At 32.5% G+C, this 23319-nt stretch overlaps 1 protein-coding gene across 2 annotated transcripts in view; it reads right to left on the bottom strand.

Annotated features, from left to right (window-relative positions):
- LOC131851678 (leucine-rich repeat-containing G-protein coupled receptor 5-like) overlaps positions 1–23319 on the bottom strand; it is a 307542-nt gene that overhangs the window by 149394 nt on the left and 134829 nt on the right. For both annotated transcript variants that reach the window (XM_059202209.1, XM_059202210.1), the window contains exon 3: positions 16135–16187. In XM_059202209.1, the coding sequence (XP_059058192.1) occupies positions 16135–16179 (45 nt within the window). In that variant the 5' untranslated portion in view covers positions 16180–16187. The remainder of the gene's footprint in view (positions 1–16134; positions 16188–23319) is intronic.

Genomic DNA, 23319 nt, shown 5'->3' with positions numbered 1-23319 from the left:
TCGCTTTTCCAAAAGCGTTGTAGTCATTCGAAAGTGAACGTTTGTTTATGATAATTCGTCCCCGAAGATGTGCCACACTGTTTTATGCAGCGCAGTAAAAATTCAATTCAATATCTTTTTACACATAAAGCCAAATCTTTTTCATTTCTCGAGTGTATAAGAAACAGACGTTGTATAAACAAAAGAATTTGCACACCAGTGAGTATAGAGCTTTATGTCTCTGCACTAAGGAATTTTGTGGTGTAAAATATTAAGTAAATATTGCGTGGCGGTTTTAAACCAAGATATCGATAGATTTAGAGATGTTTGTAAATCTAAAACTGATACGATATATCGTTACTATTATGATACTCGTTACATTTGCTTCCCATCGCAGTAGAACTGCTCATAACACTTGTATAGTAATAGTTCTTGATAGTTCAGTGAGTCTTGAACGGGGAACATTTTCATATATACGAGATAATATGTACATTTTGGACTGATACATACATGATAGAAAATAATATTGATATCTCTAGATAAATGAATAGTCGTAAAATTTAAACGGCATGAATTGCTCATTATATAAATAAATTTTCCTATGATCTTAATTTTTTTTAAATATAATTACTTTCTATCTATAATAATAGGTCTATTTTCTACCCCAAAATTCCCATGTCAATAAATTTCCACCGCAACTATCAGTCTTTTACAAGAACGAAAAACAGCAATTCTCACCAGTGATATTTTTTTATTAATGGTTTTTATGGCTCTGGGTACTAGCCCTGCGTGACTGATAATGCCAGCATCACTAAATTGCTGACGTGGTCACCGTGCCACCTCTTAAATGTCAACAACTTTCAACATAAAATACGACTTGTTTACGTAAACCATATAATGTCCAAGAACCATAAGCACCATACAGTTACACAAAGCGGTTACTATGCTGAAAGAGGCTATTTTTGTAACATTACCATAACAAATAAATCACACAATACCTTTCAAGTTACTCGTCATAACTTAGCATACTTAAAATGACATTCTATCGAATATTCGAGAATACTGTAAAATATTTCTTTTTTTATGCAACTATGGTGTCGAGCATTCATCGTCAGGCGGGGCGTGCCTGATGGTAAATGGTTACCGTAGCAGATGGACGTTTGGAACACCAGGGTGTTATGTGCACGTGTAAAATATTTGTGTCATTTTTATACCACAATGGTGGCAGGCATACGGCCTGTCTGGTAAATGGTTACCGTAGCATATGGACGTTTGAAATACCATGTCATATGCGCGCTGACGTTGTTTAAATTGAACATGACTATAAAATAGCACATGCCAAAAGATGAAACTTCATTTTAGCAATCTATCTTCATTATATCTCTATATATATAGCTGTAGTTAAACAGTCAGAACATACAATATTTATAATACAGCCTAAATCTAGAAAACTAAATTGAAAAATACGTTTATTATCCCACTATGACGATAAAAGAAGGGTTGAGATTTTGACCGGTACGTTTTAAATATAGTAATTATGTTCAAAAGTCTACATGTTAGTTGATTAGTTGACTGGAATATAATGTCTTTCACTTCTTTTAAATATATATATATATATATATGTTTATAAGAAGTGAAATATATATATGGTCCAATAAAGACCAAATAAATATTTCACCAAGGGATCTTCCCTTGCTGTTAACGGTGGCCCTAAACTGTCCTGATAACTGGAACGCAAATGGGCAATAACGACCGTTAAGATTGTACGGAACTCGTGATAAGTACTTAAAAAGCATATTTTGTAACATAAAATATCGTAATCGATATTGGAAAATGTAAACATGACATCATCAGCGTCAGAACGAAAATTTTGGTCTCTAGGTTCCACTTAACGAAGAATATGTCTTTTCATTTGAAGGAGTATGTTGGTTTATGTAGGTAGGTTTTTCGTTACATATAAAAATTATTTCAAACTGGTATACTCTGTTTTATTTATAAACTCATAAATAATTGTAATAATATAGTAGATTTAAATAACATATAAAATATATATCTATAATACATAAAAATACTTCCTATGGTCGCAGGTTCGATTCCTCGCACGGTGAAAATATTTGTATTCATAAGTATGATTGCTTGTATCGGTATGGACGTATGTGTATGTATGTATTTACAAAAAAAATATCTAAGTATTTATATCAGTTGTCCGATAACACAAGCTCTGCTTAGCGTGGGACTAGATAGCGCTGTGTTAATTATCCAGAGTTATTTATTTATTTACCCTACTTTGGTAATGAAAGTTTTATAATGACTTCAGTCAGGTGAAGGTTAAGTTTATATAAATGATATAACACACTTAAGTCTATTAAGAAGTAAGCAATTATATTACATTCATCAAAGCCATGATACGTTTGATGCGATGCCTACATAATTTTTTTCACCAAAAATAAACCAATTTTATAAAAACAGGATCTTTGAAGAGAATATAGAACATAATACAATTACACTCACAAATATGTAATAATGTCTAATAATATACTATGGCTACGGTAACCGTTTACTTTCAGATGGGCCGTATGCCTATTTATCACCTACGTGTTATAAAAAAAAATTTGAAAATTATTAAAATAAAATCACGTTTTACTCAACACAAACACTATTATGACAAGAAAAGTTGTAACCCTTTCAATGCCTAAGCTTTGCAATAAGAGCTTGCCATTATATAAATAAATTAACAGATGTACGCTTTCACAGCGTATTTACTGGTTAAGAAAGCAAGATACCGTCATTTTATGAGCTGTTTGAGTTATCTGCCGAAACGATCGCCGTTTCTGATAACGAATACCACTGCTATCATGACATGCCCCGTTTATAAACAAGTTGTTCTGGCGAGATGCACCAATAAAAGTTGTTTCCGCGCCATCCTGCTTAGAATATTAAAAAAATATAAAAATTGGCCCCGTGCCAGGCAGCAGGCAGTTTCGCGATGCTCTGTACGAGATACAGACACAATGTATTGCATGCAAACAGTCTTTTATAGTTTTTGTGAAGCACTCCTCCCGTGTAATTTAATACAGGCCTGTGGAAAGACGCTCCACGTTTCTCTAGACAATAAGCTTTTATTCGAAAACAAATCACCCTCGAAATTGGTCGTATATTTCCTCTTAACTATCGCGATCTCGACGTCCAAACTCGATTAATGCTGTTACCGGTTATGGCCATAGTTTATCCGCGGACTCGTGTCTATGCCGCGAATTTATTTGAATGAAAATAGGCGGTGTAAGTGAGCCATTGATTTTATTGCGGTGCCCGTGTTTTGCCACGGCAGTTACGGGTTAATGGGCCAATTGGATTTGGAACAGCTCGGTGGAACCGCAACGAGCTGTGTTTCGCGAACGCATTTTTATTTGTTAACAATACCTCCCCGTGTTCTTTGTTTGAATTTTAGATAAGAATAGAAATTATTTTAGGCGCTTCTGTTTTATTGCGGCTGAATATCCAAGTATATAGTAAGTTATACGGTCGCCTTGCTGGGGCTATAACTGGCCATAAAACTCAGTTTTCGAATGTTGGCTCTGCGACAAAAGCAAGCTAGTAGATGGTTAATCGCGCCATCGGAGCTGCAATAATCGCATTCGCAGCAGTGTTCCGTACATACGTAAGCCGAGGAATATCTGCGCCGGCCGTTCCGTTTTACGTTCTGCGGTTTATTTTCGTGTACGCTGTCTGGCACACTCGTTGCAGTGCTGAGGAATTTCTTTAGTTTTGTTTTTGAAATTCGAACTACTGTTTTGCGTACAATGCAATATTGACTTGGATTTTAATTGGGGCTTATTAATAGCAGATGTATTAATTATAGCGACAGCCTCGGTGGTCTAGCAATTAAACATACCGCTTTATTTCGATGGTCGCGGTTTCATTTTCTCGTAGGATACAAACATTTATATTTATGATTGTTTGTATTGGTTTGGATGTTTTCTATGTATTTTAAGTAGGAATTTACAAAATAAAACGTATACCGGTATACCTATGTATACCTAGGTATTTGTATCAGTTGTCAGTACACAAGCTCTGATTAGCTTGGGACCAGATGAAGCTGTGTGTAAATTGTCTTGGGTTATTATTATTATTATATATATATATATATATATATATATATATATATATTATATCTCCCTTTTTACGGGGGTAATATATTCAAACACGCGGGCCTTAGCCAAGCATGGATGAGTTATGTGATGAAGATAGAAATTTTCTGACTATTCGGCATGTGTTTAGTATGACGGCTTTTTGTAATAGGTCTATTGTAGAGGAGGGGATATGCAACGTGTCTAGGTGTTTGTTCAGACTTTTTGGTATAATTCCTGTAGATGACAAAACTATGGGTACTATGTGGATGGTGTGTGCTTTCCATTATTTTTTTAATTCTATTGCTAGATCTGTGTACTTTGTTAGTTTTTCATTGACTGTGCTTTGTATATTGTGTGTGTTTGGGATGGCTATATCTACAAGATATACTTTTTTATTGATTTTGTCGTGTAATGTTATGTCGGGTCTATTGTGATGTACAGTTTTGTCAGTAATTATTGTTCTATCCTAGTACAGTTTACAGTGATCATTTTCTAATACATTAATAGGGCTGTATTTGTAATATGGAACTCTGCTTTCTATGAATTTATGTTTATGTGCTATATATTGATGTATAATTGTAGCAACTTGATCATGGCGGTGCTTATAATCATTTTGAACTAATGTCTTACAAGCACCCGTGATGTGTTGTATGGTCTCGGAAACACTATTGCAATGCCGGCATAAATCATTTGCCAAATTTCTGTCTTTTAAGATGTGTTTTGTATAGTTTCTGGTACAAATTATCTGATCCTGAATTGCTAACATAAATGCTTCGGTCTCTGGGAAGAGCTCACCTCAATAAAGTTTATTATTATTATTATTAGTCAAGTCATATAATCGCGTTACCAAAGGCCTTTACTGTCTACTTTTACCCGACTGCCGACAAAAAGAAGGCTTATGTTTTTGGTCATTTATTATATAAATACACAAATTGATGGAGTTAGGTACATTTGCTTACGATTTTTACTCTCTTTAGTGTTAATTTAAAAAATATATGTAAGAGTATACAGTAAATATTTCTTGTGCAATACTTACTATACAGTACTGAAGTTTCTTCTTAATAAACGTTATTCCGTTGGAGTGAATAAAAAATACTGTTTGCTCTGTAAATTGTAGTCGACTGAGTAAGTAGGTTACTTTAATTGAAAGAACACATAATATTCTTTCTACGAGTTACAACCTTGATGTTTGATATACAACAGTCGTATAAAAGTAGTTTATCTGTACGAGAATGGAAGTATTCAATGCAAATGGAACAGGTAGGTATAGTTTTAGCAACTGATAATTTAAGACAGCAGAGAGATCACTATAGTATATATCACTTCTTAAGGCGACCATTTCATCAATAGGTCGCAGTCCAAATAGTTCTGGTATATTATAACGACCTCGGTGGTCTAGCGGTGTAGCACAATGCTGCCTGACTTCAGATGTTCGCGAGTTCGATTCCTCGCGCGGCACAATAATTTGTATTCAGGATTATGATTGTCTGTGTCGGTCTGGGTGTTTTCTATGTAAAATATGTATTTACAAAAAAAAAATCTATGTATTCGTATCAGTTATCTAGTACCCATAACACAAGCTTTAGCATCTTAAATGCCTTAAGAGGTAGGCAGACAGAACAGAAGTTGAAGGAAAAAATCTTTATTCGAATAATTTCAACACAATAATTTTGAAATAGGCCTATTTTTTATTCTACCACTCATTCGAAACGCAGACTCATTACAAGGAGAATGAGAAAGAAATTTGCGTGTTGCTCTTTTAAGTATGTTGTTCTAAGTAAATACATATTTTAATAAGGATTAGGCATGCAGCTAATAACATACGCACTCAACCTTGTCAAGAAACTTGAGTGTTCCTCTTTTACTCATTCATCCTATTCTATTCTAAATAAAAGTTTAGAATTACATTTTTAAGAATTTTAAGTGAATACAAACCAAACAGCAAAGTCTTGAGTATCTAAATAAATTAGTGATAGTTAGACAGACAAGTCCAAAATAGTGTGTTTCTAATATTATATGCAACTTTTGTAACTAGGTATTATATAAATTAATTTATTGTACACGTTCACATGTTGTCATAATATGATACTAGAATCAAAGGTTGTTTTATCTTCTATAATCTCAAGATATGTCGATAGCGTTAACAAACGTAACCACATTGTTATCCCTTACTTTCCCCTTTTCAGTCAAAATAGGGTTGTCAAAAGCTTTATATTAATATTTTAAACGTAAATTTAATGGAGAAAAACTTTCGTTTTTTGTTTTTTTATTAGTCTTATTTTATATTACTCTATTATAATAACTCTGGACAATCCACACAGCGATTTTAGTTAATCCTTTTTTGTTGTAAATACTTAAATAATGAACACAGAAAACACTCAGACCAATACAAATAATAATACTTATGAATAAAAATGTTACACCGTGTAAGGAATAGAACCAGCGACTAACTAAGACGATTGAAATAACTATGTCTATAGTAAATAATATTTATTGTATTAACAAATAAAATTTAGTATCTACTTACTTGTTCAGTATACTCATTAAAGGTATTCAAAAATATCTTCACGGACTTTTACGTTGTATTAAGGTCATATCAGCCTAATAGAGTTACACGAAATTCTACAATCTACGAATATATTTAGAAAATACATTCAGTTGTGATATTTTAGACTCAATGTTTATACAAATTTAAAGATAAGCGTATGCCAACCCTACCTGAGCTTAAGTGTACCTCCACGACCCGGTTTAGTGGGTAATAGCTAATTTTCTACGTACGGCCTGATTAAAGGCTACTGCTTGCAGAAATCGATTCGCACTTGACTATTGGCCGGCTTCGTTCATTTCGCAGTATTAAATCTCAATTGCTCTTAATTCTATTGGGGCATTGCAATATTAGTAAAGGAGTATGTTAATTTTACCATACTGGAATAAATTGACACAAGTTTCTTGCTTATTCTTCTTGTGATGAATATGCTTTCCGAATAAGCGGTAGAATAAAAAACTTGACCATTCAAAAGTGCTTATATTAAGTTTATTTGAATAAAGATTATTTCTATTTCTATTGGTTTTTAAAAACTTTCTAACTTTTAATACTTACTAGGTAATATAGTTACAGTACTAACTATCATTTCAATCATTTCAATACTGAGTGAGTACAACGATATTGATTCGGCGCCGAAAATACTTGGTACCGAAACAAAAGTACCGAATTTACGAGTACTAGTATCTAAATATTCTCAGTTGTAAAGCCTGAGGAGTACCTACGCGCGTGGCGCACGTGGCGTTACAGTATATTTGGAAAATTTCTAATGCTTTTGATGTTAATAGGATGAATTTCCATCATGTGGACGTTTTGTACCATACTATATACATAAAAGAAAGTAAAACTTGATATCGAAATGAGTAATATATAGAAAAACATTTTTTCATGAAGAATAACTGTGCAGTTTTACATGTTACTAATCATATTGAATAGTCCTATGTCAATTAGTAATCTTAACCAATAATATTACTTAATACATTTTGCACATAATCCAAATATAACGAACCATATTTTTTTTATGTACACTTTGTTGCACCGTATTTAAATATAGAAAGTTTTAATAAAACGAACAGAGAACGGGGGCGATTTCGTTTTGTACTGTCTAATATAGATCTACACGTAATGATGTACCAACAGACATAATATTATATAGATAAAGCATAGCTATGTATCGTTAAAAGATTGGTTACATATAAGTTTTTTAACTATGGCAGTACTGGAAAAAATCATCCTTAATGCTGTGCTGTCAGCCACTACATTTCTTGGATTAAAATAAAACATACAATGACGTCGCGGATGGTCCTATAAAATCTTTGTATCCAATTGTCTGGAATATTGAGACGTGTATAAAACTTTTGTTAGATTGCCATTACGTTTTTACAGTTCGTAACTTTTGTTACGATATTTTGTAATACCTATAACAAAATGGTGTTAAACTTATTCACGTGATAAACTGGTGCATAAATATTTAAGGTTTTCATAAACGAAAACAAAAACGCTTCCACCGATATCATCTATCATCCTTCCATCAGATTTATATATGTATTTTCATTTGTTTATTTATTTGTTTCATTTTACAGTTTTTTGGCTGTACTTGCTATTCTATTGTTAGATTATTAGATATGTATTTATGTGTAGTAGATGTATGTTTATTAAGATATATATATATATATATATACATATGTACATTAATAAATATCCATACATATATACATATATACACATACATGCGCATCTATCACACATATATTCATAAGCATCTACATCTACATGTTATTACTGATCAATAGAATACTGCCACATCACTTCTATTGTTAAAATGGTCGTCACCAGAGGATTCACCTGCCCTAAGGCTGATAGCACACGTCATAGATTAACAATAGGTACAGAATTGCAGTGGGCGTACATAGAACCTACTCAACCACCCACACTGGTAGAGTGCGATCTCACTTATACAATAATGAACCCATTACATCGCAGATTACAGGTATTGTTGCACTTGATTACACGTTTTTATTCAATTTAACCTTTAAATGTAACAGATGTGATAGTAATATAGTAATAGGTTGCATCAGTTATTCTGTCCTGGCAACAGTGTTTCTTGAGCCCACAACCATACATCATATCTGCGTCGTATTTCTTGCTATAACTTTATGCAAATCCATGAATATATTAATTTTGTTTATTAATTACAACAATTTACACGTTAGTTAAAACTACACCAAAATCGGTCAAGCCAAATCTAAGTGACTTTGCTCACATATATGTACACACACATGTACATCTTAAGCGCACACAAACGTACAGATAAACATACTAAAATTATAAAACATAATATATTATTAATAATAAGTTAACAATCCAAGATAACTCACACAGCGCCATCTAGTCCCAAGTTTAGTTTAGTTTCTGCCTGTTTATTGTTGTCTATGCCCGTAATCTTAAAAACTAGCTCCTCCTACCTCTGAAATTTGACTTATTTGGGCGCGGTTTTTCACTAATCTATTACATACGTTAAACTTCACAAAATTTTTGTGTTTACTATAATTTCTTTTAATAAACATTTCACGTACAAAAATATAGTAGCCAGGTTACCTAGTTATAAATAACTGTACATTTAAAATTAACAGTAATCACTAATAGGCATATTAATCGAATATAAAATAAATTATACGTCCTCATACAATCTCTTCCTACATTCAAGTCCATTAAGTTGACTATAAGGTATTGCGTATTACCACTAACGGGTCCTAGGTTCCTTCAAGAATACTAATTTATGATCCCGCATTTGTGGACGGTACAATTATTATAGCAGAAGATTAATAGCGTCCCATACAATTGCGTTATCGCATTAGGAATAGAGCTGTACTGTTCGTGATATCGATGTCGATGAATTAGTAATCGATTATCATAATCGATTAATTCAATTAATCGATTAATGATTCTATTATTAAGAAAAGAGAGGCGATAGAAGAATTAATTTTATAATGTGAAGCCTAAATGTCTATATTATTATACTATAATTTTAGTCTAGATAGTCTAGACGGCGCTGTGTCAATTGTTCTGAGAAGATTATTTCTTTAGTTTCTGAAAATTGATCAAAAAACCTAACGAAGTTACAACCACCAATGCATCATCTAGATCAGTGATTCCCAAAGTGGTCTATATCGACCCCTAGAGGTCTATGACAAACTGCAAGGGGTCTACGACACAAAAAAGTTCGGGAACCTCTGATCTAGATAATCTAAAATGTATTGTATAACGCCAAAATATTGATTCAATTAATGAATTATTTGCATATCGATTATATACCGCGAACCGTGGGAACTCGATTGTACCGCACTGATTGAAAGCATTTACTCGATGGTCGCTCGCTAAACAAATCGATTGATTAGGTTCGACTAACTTTAACGGTTGTGACTGGTTCATTCGATTTTTTATGCAAATGAATCGAGTACCGCTTCATTATTTGTCTGTTTGATTATTATGAAACAGGCCAATCGATTGACACGCGAGTGTTGGATGTACACAGCGTGTTGCAAACTGTTGCTTGATTTGATTCATTATTACTGAGAGGTAATGGATGGCAAATATGCATAAGAGATTTATGATATAGACATATAACAGTTCTTAAACGAACAGATAGATTGATAGACAAGTAGATCATAAAACTTTGATTTTAATGATAGACTCATTAAAATCAAAGTTTTATGATCTGATTTGAATATTTTCGAGTAGATATCAATTTGAAAATTGCAAGATGTATTTATTAAATTTGAGTCCCTAATTTTGGACGTACAAGCAAAATAGAAAGATGAAATGCATCCCGCATTTCATATCTGTATGTCTGTTTGTTCTTGCTAATCTCTGAAAAGGCGTGACAGATTTTGTCGAGACTTTCATTTGCAGATAGCTAATGTTATAATGTTATATACATATTTTAATTTAAAAAGTTCTTTTTCACGCGGATGAAGCCGCTGATAACAGCTAGTATACACATAAAATACATATAGATTTCTCATATTGAGGTCTCCATAATTAATGACTGTTTAATTTCCTATCAGTATAAGAAATACCGTCTTTACTAAAAGATAGTAACACTCCACAACTATAAGAAATATGTTAAACATAATTTCGAAATAGAAAGTTGTCGTATAGGTTACACTGTGTAGTATTTGAATAGATAATGTGGGAAAACAGCTGTTCTCATTTTTTGTTCCACATATACAGATAGTGAAAATGGAATTTAGGTAAAAGTATCAATAAAAAGTATATACAGGTAAATATATGATAGTAAAACTCATTAAAACTGTATACAGCATACTTATAATGAACGGCACTAAAAAGTTACAAAATTTTAATAATAATGACCCTGGATAATTCATACAGCGACATCTAGTCCCAATCTAAGCAGATCTTGTGTTATAGGTACTAGACGATTTATGACTGATTTTTTTCGTAAATATATACAATTAGAAAACACCCAGACCGATACAAATCATAGGTACTCATGAACTTGCGACCGGAAGCGAAGAGGTGTGTTAAACCACTAAACTACCGAGGCCAAATAACGTTAATTTATTTTAATAACTCATTAGTTCTGATTATTGATTATTATTAAGCGAGCAATATACTAAATATAACTCAAAGGTGACTGACATAGTGATCTATCAACGCACAACCCAAATCACTGGACGGATCGGGCTGAAATTTGGCATGCAGGTAGATGTTATGGCATAGGCATCCGCAAAGAAAGGATTTTGATCAATTCTACCCCCAAGGGGATAAAATAGGGGATGAAAGTTTTTTTATTACATAATATTTTGTAACTGGCTGTTAAAATGCGTTTATCAATTCAACAAGTAGTTTTGTGAGTGCGAACAAATAAATTTTGATTATTATTTTTTGTAATTTTATTCTGATTTTACATATAGTTAAAATGTCTCGATTGGTTTGCAGATTTTTTGGTACACAAAATGATGAACCTATTATAGTTATATTATATATTATATTGTAGCAAGGGTTTAACAATTTCCTTCTTCGAGGAGTAAAATAGAGCATAGAAGGAGATTATAAAATGACTATTACCTAGCTGGCCATGCGGTGTGGTATAGAATAATTTTCGTCAGGTCGTTTTACTCTTTAATCATACTGACAGTAATCTAATTGTTGAAAATTAAAAAGAAAAGAATTGTAGGTAATTATTGAAAATATTGCAAGAATGTACAGTCGCCTGCACTAAAATATTACACTATCCTTAGCCAAATAATATTGTATTAAGGTGCTGCTAAAATATATTAAAAAAAAAAACAGTATAATCCTTAAAAGTTAAGGCGCATCTCATAAGTAAATACATATGATATATGTATAGGTATAAACCCCATAAACAGACTGCGAGGCGACTCTATTGAATTTCAAATTAAAGTTTCAGTTCATGGAATATTAACACCTGAATAAAGGTGCGCACACACTATTGCCGAGTGCAAAATATTCAAATGGTATGCGCCGGCGCCGATGCTCTCCGGCGTAAAAGGTCGCTCCGCTCGCTAGTGTGCACTTCGGACAGTTTATGTTATGCTAAACAATGCCGGGACGCTACAGTGTGGATGTGACTTGCACCCGAATACAAGTCACAAGCGGAAGCGGATATGATTACAACGATATTTTAATACTTACAAAGGCAGTTTAATTAAATTGTCTATAACAGAATAAAATTCATGATTGATGAAATATTGAAGAAAGCCTTACCAGAAAATTTAAATATAACTAATTCGTACTAAAATTAAGAGCATTCTAACCGTTATCACCAAGGGTCTGCCGCGTTTGAATAAATTATAAGGGATGTAATTTTAAAAATGTACCCTTACCCTGGACAATTAATCAGCGCCTAGTCCCATGGTAAGTAGAGCTCGCCTTATTGGTACTAGATACTGATATATTTAAATAAGGCAAGTTCAGATTTACGCTTTACATGCTAGTAAAATCGCCCATTTCCTGTAACTTACGCCCAACCATTTGAAATGGACGTATAAAGGTGCATACATAAATATAAGTTTACGCACAGGTGTATTGGATCGAATCCTGCATTATGTATGTGAAATATACATACAACATAGTATATTCCGACATTTATTTAAGATGAAATCCAACGTCTTTAGTGTGTGAATTGTCTTCAAAGTAACTATTTTTAAAATTCATGTATAAACTTCTATAGATGTATTGGTATCACATTAAACGTAAATAAATAAACAACACTCACACAATTATTCTCAAACAATTTCAGTATGTCTACTAGTTGTGTAATATCGATAGGTACTTATAAATAAGTTTGTGAATATTATATACATCAAAACAATGTACAGACTATGTAACTCTGGACTTTCCTTACCTATGAAACTGTGAATGATTTCTTATATTGCTGCAGCCTGCAGTCGTTTCAACGTTTACTTTCCTCATAATACCTATATATAATCATCTATATGATTATATATTTCTTAATAAATTTCCATTGTCCGTTTTATAAGTTATAATGCTAATTTAGAACAACTGGAATACTCCAACTTGTGCAAATAGCAATCGAAGAACTTCAGTGTACCCATATCATAACAATAATTGATAGAAATACATACATACAATTTTTCCTAAAAACACACAGACCAATACAAACAATAATACTCATCAATACAAATGTTTGTATTGAGCAATCGAACCCACGACCACCGGAAGTAAGGCGGTGTACTAAACCGCTAAACCATGGAGGTTCTCGAAATAATTCGTCACACGCATGGCAAAGCAATTACTAAATAAGCTTAGCAATACATACAACGTTACAATAGCTGCTCGCGTGACCATGACCGTAGATGGTGACTTAAAAATTTGCATGCAGGGTGAGAGGTCGAAGGAATAAATTAACATACGATACAAGCAGCGGAGCGTGCGTGCGCGCAGCTCGCTGCATTCGACGCGGCCACGGGCGGCCTTTATTGTTAGGACCCAACTTACAGCAAGTTGGGTTCCAGTGTGCTTACTGACTGCAGTTGTGTTTGAAACAATGTTAGCAGAAATTTATACAGTTTTTAATTTAATAAATAAATATGACACCTCTTGTTAATTGTAATCGCTAATGGTCCCTGCATTCGACTCGGCCATGGGCGGTCCTAATAATAGGAGCCAACTGAAATCAATTAGGTCCCAGTGTTTACTAATTGTAATGTAGTTTTCAATGTTAGTACAATTTTATATTATTTTTAATTTCACAATTGTAATCGCAAATTTGGTAGTCAGTAGCATTAAACTGAACGTAATATTTGCTGTTCAAATTATATCATTGGGATATTATTAAAAGTTTATAAGATTTGAATTTAAAGTGGCTATGATATGTAACTGTTGGTTACAATCACATGACAATTTACACACCAAGATAGCTCTCAGATTAATTTTTTTCTCGATTTCCTTGATACTTATTATTGTATTACGACCTTATTTATATCTTATATTATTCTGATATTTAAGGTATTCACAGCTCATCTACTGTCTGTGTACATTATTTGCAGCAATACTAGTCCTACCATGAATAAGTCTCGGTGAAATTCAGTACGATACTCCTACGCGTATGTGATATTTTCTTCTCCTTATGTAAGTATGGAGTAACATTTTTTATTAGTTAAGTGGTCACTTACTCTTCTATTCATGCAATGCTAATCGTATTCAATGTACAACAGTTGGAGCAGAATAAATTTGGAATAACATTATGCCAAGTGTTCTTGGAAAGGATTTTGAATCAATGAATGGTACATTGTTTTGTTTTTTCCCTCAAATCTCTCTAATAATTATTTTGTTTTAAGTTAGAAGGTATAATTACAGAAGATTACAATATTATGTAAATATATTACAATCTTCGCCGGTCTAAAACTGCAATAAGTTCTAGACTACAATATCTAAAGCTGCACTAGCAGTATCTGTCAGATTTTTCGGGGCAGGGAGAGAAACACGAGCTCTAAAGGTGAGTGCTGACGTATGTCGGCAAGGTGCTTCTTAAACCTACAGTCGGGTCACAAGTTCCGAGAACTGCTCGGAGTTTCCCTCTCTGCCACATGATGGACTCGGCTCTCGCACGGCGAATCCATGGAAGGCTTAAGAAGTTTATCTCTCTGAATGAAGTCTTAATGGCACTGCTGCTTATACTAGCGACGTATCCATGGATGATGTATGAAATTCCTCAGAGCATTCAGCACATATTGTCGAATTCATCGTGAATTTACCACAATTGTTTCCAAAGGAAACTGTGTGGAGATCGACTTGACAGTTTCCATTATTGTTCCCTTTCCTAGCAATTTAGCATATTGCTAGAAATTATGCCAATGAAAACACCATTACTAATAATACCCGTGCACCTAAGTTAGTAGTTTTTACTATGAGGGGGAGAGGATTTTTGGTAATGTGAACTAATAACCCCATGTCCCATGTAAGTATGTCCATGTAGACTTTCACGCAGCAATTAGTCACGATGGATGACCTGACCTCAAGCTCTTCTTATTATCCTTCACTGATCCCCTGCCAGCGTAAATCATTAGCACAGACGGGTGCATCATTCCATTCATCATCCATGCATCATCCTTGACTATGATTCCTTTTGCAACCATTATTAATAAAATATAATAATGTGAACATTTATGTGTGTGTTATTGACTTCACAAATATAATGAAGCGCTTTTTTCTTGAAAAAAAGCAACCATTATTAAAACATTCTTAGCCCAATATTACAAGAGGGTCGAAATTAATTATTCATCAGTATAATTAATTATAGCAACTCAGTATGTAATTGAATTATTAATTATTCATGCTAATATGTCAGTAGCAGTTGTCGATATTACGTCGTCTTATGAATGCCTATCTACGGAGCCAATACATCACAGTAATGACGTTTAAAACTTGAGCTACATTGTTTTTGCAACTTCATTTTTTATATGTAACAACCTGACCCGGCAAACGTTGTTTCGCCATACACATTAAAATCGCTATTAAAAAATAAGAGTTGTTGATAGACACTTCTATAACCAAACCCCAATTTGGAAAAAATGTTAGGGGTGGACCATTATAACGGCTACTGGCTTTTTTTCATACCCCTAAGGGTATGAAAAAAAGCCAGTAGCCGATTCTCAGACCTACTGAAAATGCATATAAAATTTCATAAAATCGGTCAAGCCGTTTAGAAGTATGGTAACTAACATTGTGACATGAGAATTTTATATATAAGATTTAATAAATGTGTTAGCCATAGACATATTTTGTTTAGAATAATTTTTAGAATTCTTTTTCTGTCAAAAAAAAAAAATGTTCTACTGTGCGAGGAACTGAACCAGCGTACTCGTGTGTGGCGGTGTGCCAACACAGAGGCCATCAAATGATGTATGTTAAAATCTAAGAGCATTTGAATAAAATAAACGATTTCAATTTTGTATAGTAATGTTTTGTACTCACTGCGCATAACCGTGGTTCAGGGCTTGGAGTCATCTCTAGAGTCATGTAAGGATCTGAAAAGAAAACAAAACAATACATTATTATTTGTTCAGTTGAGATAAAATGAAGTAAGTAACCAGTAATATTATTATTACAATGCATTTTGTGATAATATATTTACATATACATAATATATATACATAAAGTCAATGTCAATGATAGTATATGTACAAGAACTTTCAACTAGAATCAATGTTATTTTTAAACTTTCATATTGTTAACCGGGTCTTAACAAAAAAGGTGATCAACCTTTATCTTTCTATATAAAAATTACGTGTCATGTTGTTTGTCCGCGATGGACTCCTAAACTACCGAATCGATTGCAAATTTGATTTGCACATTGTGTGCAATTGGATCCAACTTGAAAGATAGCTTACATCTCAATTTATAGTCGCAATATTATTTTATTCAAGAACCTTCGCCACAGCAACGCGTGGCCGGGTCTGCTTGTTTATTAAGACCCGATTAACAATATAGATTCAATGTGGAAATCTAAAAACGTTTTAAACAAATCATAACTTTACATATTCACCTTTTTATTTGCTATTCCTAACATTATAAAGTTTCTTACATAAAAACTCCCTACAGACAGCACAACTTTCATCAAGTAACCAGAGATTATATTCCATTGGGAATATGTGCGGAAAAAATATTCCAATCTGCGTTTATTTTACAAACCGGGGCAATATTCGATGTGATAAATAGTCGAGGGCAGTGGTTCCCAAAGTTCTCATAAACATTTCCTTAAGAACGCATCAGTAAATATAAACAAAGAAAGTGATGTACACTATTAGTAATGATTAGGTTAGTAATGACGACTTAAGTGAAACAAAATTAATGAAGGACTGTCCAAATAAAAGAAAATATTACGGTACATTAATTTGCTATTTAAATAGGAATGACGGTGCAAAGTTGACATGAACAGCCGTCGCTCATTCAGTCTGTCTGTATCGAGGTTCACATATACAGTGCTTAAGTCAAAAATGCAAGAACACAAGTGTGAAGTTTAGAACGTCTCACTTTTACAAGAAGAATAAATTGTCACTTCATGAATAATCTGTTTCAGGGCCTGCTCTCAATATTCGTTCGCGGCCAAAAGTGGGTCGAGAGCGAAAGTCAAAATCATTTATTCATATCGAACGTTTTTTGCTTTGTGCACGTCAAAGTTATTGAACACTACCCCTACCGTCCAGTTCGGCTGGCTACTTATACTTAATTCCGAAATACTATTTAATAAAAATACAACTGGTACATTAATTAAAGTCTTTTAACGTAGCATTTACAGTTTCCAACGTGGCATTTATCTGATTGCACCAAGAATGAGTGCGTAGCGGTCGCTATATTGATTATCGCATGCCTTCTGCTTGTTAATATATATTTATTTTAAATAAAATTTCAATAGACCAACAAAACTTACTAGTTCTTCTTGTGATAAATCTGTGTTCCGAATGAGTGTTTGAATAAAAAATACTATTATTCAAAACTGCTTGTATTAATTTAAGTGGAATAAAATATTTCTATTTCTAAAGCCCAGTTTGGGAACTACTGGTCTAGGGGCCGAAGTGTCTAGTCATTCTTTTATATTGCGCGCTTTATTTTGCTTGCGCTAATGAGCTCGCGTAATGGGCAACCCTTCCGTTTTAAATTATTAAGTCACTGTTAATACAATGTGCGTAATGTTGGTACCTACTTCGCGACGCCATTAGGGACGCCATGTTAATAGGGTGTGTACCACAGACATAAATAAAGATAGATAACGTAAGTACCTCAATTTGTATGAAAACTAAATGTGTCACTACTAAACTACACGCTTTGATGTCACAGAAGGACTGTTGATGGACAGTAAATTAAAAATACATATTGCATAATGATTATTAATTGTATATTCTTTCTATATACAACCTGCGTACAGAAATGAAACTCTTTTATATTAAATGAATGAATTTTTGAATTTAGAATTATCCGTGAGAATTATGAAGTAAAAATTTTGCTTGTTATATGATTTAAATAAAGAATACTCTTAAAGTCATGAAGTTTAGATAAAAAAGATAAGGAAATTTAAATAAAGAATTCAATTTTATTTATTCGAATTCAAATTTATTCTGGAACGAATTGGGTAAGAAATAAAATAAAACCTATTTTTCTTGATCTTCTAATGAAATAGTGACGAGCACCTCCCGTAGGAATTTACGTTATTTCGGTAAACACGAGTTATTTATTCGTAAATACATTATTTTAAAATGTAAAAGAAATTATTAGATGACAATATAATTGACAGGATAAATAAGTATCACCGTGACAGATATTGATGGGTCGGAGAAAGTTCGATCGGACCTTTAATCCTTATTTCATTAATAAACACGAGACGATTTGGCGAAAACGAATTTTAAATCTCTCTTTAATTCTGTACAAATAATAATACTGAATGCTCTAACATTCAATATTTTTATTTGTGTATCATAATAAATAATAGTTACATTTTCTGTTGTATCTTACTATGAGAAAATGTCAAAGTAAATTTACGGATTATATTTTACATTATAAAGAATTAAGTATAGAGTTAAAATTTCTCATAGATTCGGATTTTTAAATCGTTCATGATTGTTGATCAGGAAAGAAAAAAACACAGTGTAATATTTGAGAATGTAAATTTCTCAGTAACGTATAAACGTTATACACACCACAATTTATTCCTTTTTTAAATACATACACAATAATAATACAATATAAATTAAAAAAAAAAAAAAAAAAGAGTCATATACTGCCATCTTTTCCATTTTCAAATACATAATATAAAAAAAAAGATATACAAGAGACCCAGATCAGTACAAACAATCATACTCTCATCGATTTATTTTTATAGCGTGGGAATCGAACCTTGGACTATTTAAACATAAGTCAGTATTTTAAACCACTGTACCACAACGGAATAGAAAATTAGGTCATTTAGATGATGAATATAAAATGTATAAGTTAAAGTTTGCCAATTGGGAATACTAAATTGTCATATTACATGTGAGGGTTTAATTTGTTTATTATGTATTCCCAGTGCCCACCGGTGGTAATGGCAACACCAGAATTTCGGGCTATAATAAAACATGGATAAACATAAAAGCAACACAGGGCAAAGTGCCTAAAACATTAGCAGACTAAAGGGCTACCGCATATTCTTGCCAAGCGTTAAGTTTTCGCACGCGAGGCCCTTTCCCTTAGGGTTGGCAGTGGCTCTATTTTATATTTCGTACTATTTCTAACAAAAAGTTTTAATGTATGTATATTTTTTCCTGATAGAAACACACTTAATTAAACACACTTAATATAAACGGGACATCTACTAATTTTTATGTACATGATATATATTTTCATAAACGAAAAATGGCTCCGTGGTTAATTTATATGTCGAGTTGTATTGTTGAGAGATATTATATATATATATAATATTGCATTAGATTTGATTTGATAAACAATTTCAGTATCTTGATGAGACTATGTTTATAAAATGACGGATGGATAATCATATCATAAAAATAATTAATAAACGTACACTAATGGGGGGAACAGATTATCAGTATTGGGGAACAGTAACCTACAGTTGCTAAACAAATCAACTTAGGTCGACCTCCACGTGGTTCCCCCTGGAAACCAACGTAGTTAATTCTTGTTTATTCTAGCAAGAATCAACTACGAACTAGTAGACTAGCAAGAACTAACTTCATGCTTATTCTAGCATCTTTCACTGGTGCCCCGCCAGCATGTGCGTGAGCCATTCAATTAGCATTGATTAAATAAAAAAATCAGTTCAGTGATGTTTGGTTTGACAACCCTACACCGGGTCCGGTCTAAGTATTCAGTAACTTTGTCATCAAGTGCGGGAATGATGTCCGTAATTAGTGAGTTGCGTTTCGGCCACTCGTTTGTCAAACCCTCCGCAAGTTTCGCCGAGAGTGAATGGCAAGCTTTCGGGGAGCTTTCGAATATAGGGCTGACAATTATACATAAACAGTTAAACACTCCATTTAATGCTACAGCGCTGGGCGAATACGTCAATAATTTACGTAAGGGAATTGATTATGTTACCAATTTGGAATTGCAAACAACGGCATCTCAAATTCATTTTGAGTTCATGTTTATAGTTCAACTAGTTGTGCCTGCGACTTCATCTGCGTGAATAGTGACTTTGGATAGCAATTTTCATTATTTAGGCTAATTATTCTACAAATGAAATACATACGTATAATAATTAATAATTAACTCAAAAAGCTAAAGAAAAAAGTTTTATTGTTCTAGCTTCAAAAACGATGAATATCCATACAACTTTTCATCTCCCCTTTCTACCCTTCACAACCCTTATTTCGCATTAAAAAGTAGCCTATGTTTTTTCTCATAATCGTTGTTGTTGACCAATATTTTCTATATATATTACGTATGTATTTATAAAAAAATATATTACTACGTATTTTGTCAGATATCTAGTACCTTTAATACAAGTTCTGCTTGGCTTGGAAGTAGATGGCGCTGTGTGAATTGTCCAAAAGTTATTATTATTATTTTAAGTTACACTAGGCACTACGTAATCGCAAAAATCTATTTCAAATGACAGACTACCGCAACTGTATTACATAATCCCAGATCACAGACAATCTCACAAAGCATTGGTACTACTGAAAACAAGATAAAAGTGCTCGGAGATGTTTCTGGTTAGAATTACAAAGTTTGAAGAAATTCCAAACATGTGTTATGAAAATAGAGGATGGATACGCGGATTTCAAAGTTTGAAATCTGCATTCAACCATCTGTAGTACAAGGCAATACTTTATTTTAAGTTAAACCTAGTATCGACGCATTTAAACAAATGTCTTTGAAATATAATATACTTTTAAAATACTGATCTAAAATATTTTGAATACGAGATCAGTTTAGTTTTAGAGAAGATATTGTAAAGTAATATCGTTGTGTAACAGTAAAAGAAAAGACTAATTAATTTAACTAGTCTTTTCTGTTACTGTACTTTATATTTTAAATAAAATTTAACAAATATATTTTAAAAGTAGTGATTACGTAATATAAATAAAATAAACTTTAAATTAAAAAGCTGTTTATACATTATGACTGTTGCATTATAAATTTATTTATATATTTTAATTTCGAATACTGTTTATTACAAATTTAATTCGAAATTTAAAATAAAACGAACGGACTGGCCGCTTTGAAGTTATCGAAATTCAAAGCGGCCAGTATTAAATCGGTGGTAATAATTATTGGATACAAATAAACACATTATAAATGTAAAGCGGGATCCATAATCATAGTCGTCAGAACCAAATTAAATATATTTACATTGAATTCGACACAAATGGCTAAATTGGAAATGGACGATAAAATATTTTGAAGATCTGTATCACTAACAATATTTAACTAGCTTTTAATACATACAAAGTTCAGCTTTTAATTTATGACGCTATTAATTAAATCGGTTCAGTCAATTTTCGATTTAATATTAAAATAAGTATATGTATATTGCAACTAATGAAATGACAACTTTAATATTTGTACTTTAAGTTCTTTTTTTAACGACTTATTTCGTCTCATGTGCCGTCAACTTTAGTTTTAGTTATTCTCTTTTTCAAAGTTAGTCTGGAAGAGATTGCATTAGCGATAAAACCGGTTTTTGTACTTAATTTTATTTTATATTTGATATTATTTTATTCTATATATTATGGCCTAATAAAGTATATATATTAATATTATAAAGATATGTCTTTAAATTTTGTAAATTTATACATTAGGAGTCTCTGGTACTACTGATCCGAATTTAAATATTCTTACAGATAGCTCATTTAATCAAATAGAGAAAAGCTGCAAGGCTATATAATATCACGCCACGATCGAAAGGACCGAGGCTGCAATAGAAGAAAAATGACGTGGATAAAGCTGCGTGGATCAGCTAGTCGTAAATAAATGAGATAGAAATGACTAAAATTATTAATTGTATTTATTTAGAATAAATATAGGTAACTTAAAATGAATAGATATGAAGGTAAGTGCGTTATACATACCTACAGTATGAAAGTATGTCTTCTCTAAAGTTGTTGATTTTTAGATTTTTTTTATTACAAAGTAGTAAGCATAGTAAAGTAGGAGCCTATAGGCTTCCTATAAGGTAAATATATGCGTGCTAAGTCAAACCAGAAGTGGGCTGGATACCTATTAAAAGGATGAAGTAGTACCGTACCGTACGCCACAGAATATTAAAAAGTACAAAAGTGGCATTTGCCACGAAAAAAATAATTGTACAGATTTACACCGGTATTACATTCATAAGATATATCGGTAATTGTACAGGAAAATATGTTTGATCATAAAAAAACCGGTATCGATCATTTACGTGTGGTACATTGAGTAGAAAATACACAAATCACCCTCGGCTTTTATCTTGATCTTTTCTTGGTGACAGCTGACATTATGGTTTGGTTTAAGTTACGAGAAATAAGCGGGTTTATTTTATTTCTTATAATTTGTGCTAAGTAGTTGTAGGAATTTCCATATTAAATTCTAGTGCAAGCCGTTATGTTGTTTTCGGTTTTATGTCATTTTTTTTTAATTAGAATAGAATTAATTTAAAGTTGATTGAATGTTGTGTTAATTAGGCAGTTTTATATAAAAATAACAACAAGAAAAAAATTTCTTTAAAAATTACCGTGTATTTTATTGTAAATATATGTGTGTTCTTCGTTCTCCTCAAATGGAGGGTGAATTTATTTCACAAAGCATGAAGATTATCACAGATATCCCAGTATAATTTAAGATCTCAATATTGTTGTTTTAGACTTATTTTTCATCAAGTAGAACATAGTCGTGTGTGTCATTTCAATCGCATATAAATAATTGAAGAATGAAAGAAATTCGCTAGAAAGATAAATCAAGAAATAGTGAAGTACTACAACAGAGTAAAAGAATAAAAGGCAGATATTGAATCGTACATAAAATAAAGGAGGGAATATTTTAGGACACATGCGGCACGATGAATTTATGAAAAATATTGTTGAGAGAAACTAGTAGGAAAGAGATTGAGGTGAAGACCAACAAGGAAATTAAAGACAAATTTGTAATGGTGTCGTATCAACAATTGAAGACCATCATGGAATG

This window comes from Achroia grisella, unplaced genomic scaffold (assembly GCF_030625045.1).
Source record: "Achroia grisella isolate CSIRO2021 unplaced genomic scaffold, CSIRO_AGI_Agris_v1 utg794, whole genome shotgun sequence".
In the NCBI taxonomy this organism is placed as follows: Eukaryota; Metazoa; Arthropoda; class Insecta; order Lepidoptera; family Pyralidae; genus Achroia; species Achroia grisella.
This window is presented reverse-complemented; position numbering and strand designations above follow the sequence as displayed.